The sequence below is a fragment of the Ruditapes philippinarum genome, unplaced genomic scaffold, assembly GCF_026571515.1.
Source record: "Ruditapes philippinarum isolate M1 unplaced genomic scaffold, ASM2657151v2 ctg1178_1_1_1_1, whole genome shotgun sequence".
NCBI lineage: Eukaryota > Metazoa > Mollusca > Bivalvia > Venerida > Veneridae > Ruditapes > Ruditapes philippinarum.
The window spans coordinates 173,375-181,943 of NW_026863056.1; the positions used below are offsets into that span (position 1 = coordinate 173,375).

An 8,569-nucleotide genomic window follows, 5' to 3' on the forward strand; every position below is an offset into this window, starting at 1 on the left:
TGTGACATATGTATATTTATTTAGCGTCAGATATGTTTAAGACGAAGTGCAGTCCATTATCGTGTACATAATCCTGAAGAGCGGGGTCTCTACCATGGCTTTGAAAACCAAATATCGAAATCACCGCGATTTTCTGGAAATTGGATGTGACAATTAATATGAACTGTGCGCCACATGTTATGTAAGGAATGACTTTGTCAACACTTAGTTGACGTTCTCATGTTAACATTTCTCATTATTTTGATTCAATGCATAGAACATAACCATGCGTGTCGTTGTTCTTTTGTGTGTCATTTCCGGCGTGACTTTCACCTCTGCTGACATCACCGGTCAACATCCGGCATCGGGCACCTGTCTATGTCTAACCGGAACTAACGTTCACGCTAGAAGCGCGGGTAATTTGAAATATTTGTTTCTATATTTTTTCTCTCTCTATTATATAGAGAGGAAAAGAAGAATGTTTAGATTGATTATAATGTCTGTTTTTTTGTTTTCTTTTGGGTTTTACGTCACATCGACACAGTATAGGTCATATCGCGACGTTCCAGCTTTACTGGTGGAGGAAAACCTCAGGTTCCCTTCCGTGCATTATTTCAGGCACGAACGGGCACCTGAGTAGAACCACCGACGTTCCGTAAGCTAGCTGGATAGCTTCCTCACATGTCGGTAATTTAATTCTTAATTTTAAAAGTACTGTTTTAAATTTAATTTTGATATATACTGAGAGAAGTTTGTAAAACATGTCTTAGTAAGACAAATTTGTTTACGGCTTTCCCTTATCATTAGACATAATAAACTTCGCCCTGCAGCTTTAAATGCAACCAGTGCAGACCAAAAATTATGGACTATAATGTTCGCTATTCAGACAATATTTATTTTGAAATTTTCTTTATTAAAAATTATGAATGGTGTTGTCCGTCGCATTGAAAGATGGACAGGTCAATTTCATTTATTTAACGCGGTTATGGTAAAGCAATTTCGAAAGCATGATGCTTTAAGCAGTTAGCCTTAATATGAAATGATCTTTTTTATTTTTTTATTTCAATATTTTGTAGTGAATGATACATCCATCTCATTAAGAATTTCATTCAGCAGAATCTTCAATAACCGTATCTTTGTTGATTTAAAATCACTGAATGATAGAAATGCAATGGTTGGCGGAATTCGTCTTAGGGGCTAATTTTATAAAATTTTGTATAATTATACTTTATATATTTAATTTTACTATAATGAACGTTTGTCATGTTAAAATTTACTTGTTTCTCTATTCAAGCCGGACTTAGTGGATCAATTGTTGCAACTGTGAGCAAACCAGAATGTTTCAAATTCCACGGTGGTATTCTCACCAAGGACGGCTATACGTGGTACCAGTTACAACACGTGAATGGACATGTAAGAAACAGAAATCTCTTAATTTGAAAACAGAAAGCTTGTTAATTATAATTAATATTAGCGTTGCTGCTGCTGCTGATGATGATGACGATGTTGTTGTTGTTGATGATGATGATGAAAATGATGCTGTTGTTGATGATGATTATGATGATGATGGTGATGATAATGATGATGCTGATGCTGATGATTATACTGCTGCTGCCGATGATGAAGATGATGATAATGATGATGATGACGACAACGATGATGATGATGATGATGATGATGAAAATAAAACTTGATAATGACGAAACTCATCAACTTTAACACACAAAAAATGTGAACATCTGTGTGAAAGAGAAAATGTGTAAATTTATTATCATTGCTAACATTGAAATGTATTTGTATTTTCAAAATAAGATTTTTAGAGAAATTTCAGTTTACATGGTAAATGTATTTTTATATAAACAGAATGCATGGGTTACAGGCACGTTCTTGTCAACATCGACAGCCTTTTACTGTTTTGGTACCCCATCTACTTCCGGTAATAATTTTATAATGCACACACTCCTTTAATGATTTTTTGTGTGTTCTTTACACACCTGTTTCTATCTGCGTTTTCGTCCTATAGGTTTCTGCATTTCCCCGTTCCTCGGTTATATTATTAGTTATAAAAATCGTTGACAGGTGATATGGCCCTATTTAAACGGCTATTTGTAAATATATTGCACACAGCCGTTTATATACGGCCATATAATCTGTCAACAATCTTTACAACGATTTTAAAATAGAGCAAGCATCATTTTTAGAGAAAAAAGGTAAGATTTCTTCATGAATCAACAGCAGCTGTGTACATTTAACTATATAAACGTCACGATTATCAAATGAAAAATGACGTTACAAACGTGCAGTATTATATATATATATATATGTTGTCGTCCTAAAGCTGTTTATATATCCTTGTCCTTTTGTTTATATAAGTAATTATTCTATATATTTCTTGATCTCTTCGTCGCCTTACATTTTTCTGTATCACCTTTTTCACTCGTCCTAAAGTTCTCAATATGTCGTCGTTCTAGTTATCAATTTTCTCCGTTTGATAATCGGTATGTTCTCGTCCTTAACTCTTTAACATCAACGTGCAATTATAGATTAATCGAATGTATTTTATTTCATAAAGGATCGGGTATTTGCACCGATGCTACAGCCAAGGAGTTTGCTTGTTTACTTTTGTATTATGCGAAAGCGGGAAACATCACATTGTGGAAGCAACATCCATCCGGTGTTCATGACAACGCTTACTCGTACAATAACATCAATGACGCTTGTCTCGGCCACGCTGCCTCTAGATCAAAGTACGTGTCCAAAATAACTTCAAATTAATTATGTTTTGCTGCATGTGAGTTTATTTGCGAGTACATGTATCAACAAGATTGATCGTTTTAAAAACGATTGATTTAGAGTCTTAGTACGTACAAACAATAATAAAGCAACGTCGTTGCCATCGTGTGAGGTAAACGGTTCAAGTCATTTGCATTGAAGAAGCACGCATCCAGATTCATGCTAATTTTCATGAACATTTTGAATTGCTTTAAAAGTAAGAGGTCAATATATGCAAATACAAAATGTATAGCCTTTACCTCATTAGTAACGCAGTGGAATTATGGTAAGTAATACTGCAATATCGGTCATATATCGATGATTGCTTTCAAAGTTGACTGTTTAACGATTTTTCTTATGAATAAAGGAATATCTTGAGTTTTTGTGTCCGGTTTTAATTTATGATTATAAATTATTTTACAGCTTTCTTTTCCCCCTTACGTAGGCAGAGTTATCTTTGCACGTGTTTTATATGACCGGGTCTGAAAAAAGACAACACCCCCAAGCAGAGTGTCTGTTGTTCAAAAAGGTCTTACGAAAACGATGTAAGATAATGTAAAGTATAAGGCAAGTTAAATCTTGACAGACATTGGTTCCTGACGTCTAACATATAAATAACCATTTAAGACACAGCTGCTGCTCTGTGCTTTGGCACTAGGGATTAACCAAAATGCAAGTAAAAATGGCGGTAAAAGTGGTTTGCAAATATCGTGTGTATTTCTGTTTTTTCAGTTACAATTGCTCAGAATGCCGAAGCCCTGGTGCTCCTGGGGGACACGTTTGTTTAAGTAAGACCTTACTATACTATATCGTTCTTGTCCATCAAAAACTTGGCTACATTCATGTAAGTAAAGTCCTTAGCTTTTCTCTTACACTATATACATATATTTAGTCCATCAAAGACTTAGCTACATTCATGTAAGTTAAGTCCTTAGCTTTTCTCTAACACTATATACATATATTTTGTCCATCAAAGACTTGGCTATATTCAGGCAAGTAAAGTCCTTAGTTTTTCTTGTACATTTCTCTTACACTATATTTCTGTAGTCCACCAAAGACTTGGCTACATTCATTTAAGCAAAAACCTTAGCTTTATGGCCACGTATGTCTCTTAGCAGATTAAATTTTAAGCTGGTCCTGTGGTAAGAAAAACTAAACGAAAATTGATCCTGTTTAAAATTCATTACTTAACTGCCGTGTTAGTGGTATTTGGAACATCGACACCTTGTTTGAATTTGGAAATGATTAATACATAAAATTATCATAAAACAATCATAATTTCGTTAAAAAAGCGAAGAAGCATTTTTGTGCTGGAAAATGGATACATTTTTATGCATTATGTTTAAATTTACCACCAAATAAGTGACAAACAAATCTCTGTATAATAATGAATAAGTTTGGAAACTTTGACCTTTATATTTAACCTGAATCGCGTTTTATCTTACCACCGTAATTCAACGTTACAGAATAGCTGATAGTAGTTCAACTTTTAGTGGATGTGTCATTGTTTTTGGTTTGTTTATGGCACCAAAATAATAACGAATATGTTCAACTCGCAATCATGAAATTAAATGGGTGGGGTTTAACCTTTTGAATATTCACGAAGGGGATATGCTTTGACAGGAGATGTATTTAATCATTAGACTGTTAACGAAGGGGACTTGCTTTTACCGGAGATTTGGACAATTTAAAACCCATAATCTATGCCATTCTCATTGGATTGTTGTATGGATTTACCAAACATGTGTTTTGTTAATTGTTATAAGATTATAAAAGATAATGCGTCTTGTGGGTTTCAGGTGAATGAAATTGCCGGTGCCTGTCACAGCTGTACATCAAAACATTATCTCGGCCGTGCTGTTGACCTTCACAACCCATCTGGACAGTCAACTATGATGTTAAGTCTGTGCACGTTCTTGGGAGGATGGGGACAGAATGAAGGAACTCACGTACATTGCCAGTTTAATTCATAATTTACATGTACTCTGAGAAATAAAGCATAATTATTACTGCAAAAAATGATGAAAAATAAATAATTGTATACATGTATTTACTTTATGTCATTTTCATATAAAAATAATTGCTTTTTTGAAAATACAAGAAGTACACTCCCTTAAATTAAAATTACATTTATTAAATATAATAACAATTAATCCTCTTCAAACCGCACCTCCAGACAGTGAGATCCTTCTCAGAACAACAGTTTAATTTTCCACATGCGTTCTCATCAGCAACTCTGCATAGTAGTTAATAGCAAGTAAATTATTTGTATTTCCCTTTTATTGACCACATAACGAACGGCTTAATATATCAGTCAACCAACTGGTTTCATTCTATGTTTCCCATCATAGTACATACGTACATTTTAAAGATATAGAGTAAACGGGACAAATTGATATGGGATAATAATAATAATAACTCTGCAATAAACGATAATGAATGTCGCCTTTCACTAAAATAAAAACACTATTCCAGAAAGAAAATTCTCACTAAAACTATATTTTTATTTTATCGCATGGTTTACAGCTTTTCCTTTGTTCTTACTAACACATTATACTCAGTACACTTTCAATGAGCATTTGAAAACTGTATTGATATATATCACTAGAGTTTTTTCATTGATTCATATATGAAAAAACTCGACTGCTATAAAGCGTTTGAGCTTTTTTCGCACCTTGTATATATCAATGTAGTTTTTTTCCACAGAGGCTCCAATACGGCAGTGTTAACGAACATTCCCAGTAGCACAAAAAATGTAATAAATAAAATGAAATGAATAAATAAATACAATGAAAAAATAAACAAAGATATTAATGAAATGAAATTTACTCTCATTTAATCAAAAGGTTGAATGAATTATTTCCACTGAAAACAAAGCCATTTAATTTTGAATCAATAACAGTTTACAATCCGCATCTAACATTGGATGTCTATTGTATATCTTTTTTGCGGCAGCAAAAAGAACTTGAAACAACTGCCTCATCATAAATAACTGTAATGTAGCTAATGATTTATTTATTTGCTTGTTTATTTATCTATATTTATTTATTTATTTATTTATATTGCCAAAATAGAAAACATTATGTCATTGCGATTAAAGAGTTATAGTTTATTAAACTCTTTTGTTACGAGGATATAATACTGGCAGGCTGGGATGACATCTCGGGATGTTTCTGCATAAAATTGTCTCGGCCTACCAGCCTCGCCACTTTTTAGCAGAAACATCCATTGATGTCGCCCTGGCCAGTGTTATATCCTCGTAACTAACTCGTTTCATGTACTATAACTATTACTAATCGGTAAACAACAAGGAAGCAAACGAACATTTCCAAAAGACTGATCTAGTTGAATATACTACTTTTTAACCTTGTTTCCTCAGATGTCGGCAACAGCCGCAAATTAATATGAAATCAGTGCACCTGAAGATACGTGCCGTCTGATCATGGTACTGTTTATTTTTCAGTCATTAAATTCTTTCATTTTTTTTAAAGATGAGAATTGCTTTGTCAAGATTAGAGGATAGAAAAGTGAATTTATAATATTTAAGGGTTGTGAGGTTTAAAGAAACTCCATACGCCTTAATAGATAGAAATTAAATTTCCGACATAGATGCATTCATGCACTACCGACAGGAAGATAAACAAACAATAATTTAACATATGTGCTCAGAAATCAATTGCAATTCGTATTTTTTGTGCAATTATGAGTCTGATTTGAGTGGAAAGCGTTGTAACGGTTTTTATGTATTTTTGTCCATTTTCGCAAGTAGAATAATAATGCAGGAAAACACATTGAGCGAATGAATTAAAAAGATTGCACACCATTTATTGGTCCAGATTTACATTACATGGATTATAAATCTCTTTTTCAGTCCCGTCATGTCAAAAAACAACAACAACAACAACAAAAATCTCAATAGGGTCCCTTTAACACGTGCTATTTTACGATTCATACATTTAACTTGGTATTGTAAAGTCATCAACATTAGCTGCCTTTGTAAAGATGACCGACTTTACATTGTCCTATTAAAGGGATATTATATCCAGGAAGTTGAAAATCTAAAACTGAAAATTGCCAGGTACCAGTTACATCATAACCTGTATACGGGTTAAATGTTGTCATTGATAAATGTAGTGGGTTGTTTAACAAATATCGTGTTTCCTTTCAGTTTATAATGCTTTACATCTGTAACAAAATTAAGTCATTGTTTGAAATTTAAATAAAGAATGCTTCCGCAATGCTAATCTTAAAAGGCGCTTTACAATAAAATGATAAACATTTACAAAGACTTAAAAATAAAAAGAAAAAAAAAACGAATGATAATAATAAGATGCATATATGTATACATTTACAAAATATAAAATACCCCATAATTAATATAAAAGTCTAACCCTCAGTTGATCGTACAAAAAGAAAATAACAAAAAAAAAATATATGTACATGAAGACTTAAAAATAAAATGTAGAGCAAGGTTAAAACTATTACAATTAAAAAAGTACAAATGAAGATAAGACAATTGAAATTAAAATAAAATTTGATAAAACATTAATCAATATTTAAATGTGACATAAAAGCAGACTTTAATATTTCAAATGTGTACCCAGATCACTCAGAACAAAAGACACCTCAACAATTCACAGTAATAAAAAATACAGCACAGTCAGTTACTATAAATTTTCAGGATTTTCTTTTGAAGATTTATTAAAAATATCTACAGTTTTTAAATCTCTGATACTGTCTGGGAGAGCTTTCCACAGTTTTGGTTCCACGGAAGAGAAACTGCGTTCACCATATCTTACAGTCCTACTTTTGTGAACAACAAGTTACTTTGAAGAGTTCGTTGATCTTAAATGTTTTGTTGGTTGAAATAGCTTCAGTAAATGTGTAAGGTAAATTGGTAACTGGTCATGTAGGGCTTTGTAAGTTTGCACAAGAATTTTAAAGTCCACTCAGTAAACCACAAGAATCCATTGAAGTGCCTTCAATAGTTGAGTTATATGTTCAAATCTGAATGTTCTTGTGATGATGTGAGCAGCTGTGTTTTGAAGATGTTGTACTTTATTCAACGTTGTTTTAGGTACACCATATAAAAGTCCATGCGTGAGGTGACTTAAGAATTCACTAAAGGTTCGGTTGCATAGGTAGGTAGGTAGGTAGGTATAGGTAGGTAGGTAGGTAGGTAGGTAGGTAGGTAGGTAGGCAGACAGACAGTCATGTAGGTAGGTGAATAAATAAATAAATAAATAAATAAATAAATAAATAAATAAATAAAGAAAGAAAGAAAGAAAGAAAGAAAGAAAGAAAGAAATAAATAAATACTATATTACACACATTATAACATCTTCCAAACCCAAGGATAACACAAAAAAAGATCAAGCTCTTATTTTCAGTGTGGTCCTTAGCATTTTGTGACATGACAAAGAGAGGTATTTCATAAAATTAAAAAAATATATCACTTAAGAATAATCACATTAATTAAGGATATCATTTAAAAATTATTACAATTTGATGATTCTAACAAAACTATTATCACAGTTAATTAAGCATGTTAAGTAGTATTAAAAGTTTCTAAAAAAACAACTAGCAGTACTTAGAGGATATGTAATGTTATTCATTAAAAAGTCAGTATCACATTAAAAAATAATCACGTGCATATCAAGAAAACATTACATTTAAAAAAATATCACTGCTTAAAGGGTTTATGCGATTTATTATCGAAGGGACCATGTTGAATTAAGAGTAGCTAAAATATGATCATACTGTTATGAGTATGTCAGGAAGAAACGTGCCATAGATTACACTATTCAAAAATAAGTTT

At 32.4% G+C, this 8,569-nt stretch overlaps 1 protein-coding gene across 1 annotated transcript; it reads left to right on the forward strand.

Moving 5' to 3' along the window:
• Window positions 1-260: 260 nt before the first annotated feature.
• On the forward strand, window positions 261-4,739 carry LOC132721018 (uncharacterized). Its single transcript, XM_060705266.1, has 6 exons — window positions 261-395; window positions 1,274-1,392; window positions 1,843-1,915; window positions 2,552-2,726; window positions 3,484-3,595; window positions 4,551-4,739. Exons 1-6 carry the CDS (start codon window positions 266-268, stop codon window positions 4,722-4,724), a joined length of 783 nt encoding a protein of 260 aa, XP_060561249.1. The 5' UTR covers window positions 261-265; the 3' UTR covers window positions 4,725-4,739.
• The last annotated feature ends 3,830 nt before the right edge of the window (window positions 4,740-8,569 follow it).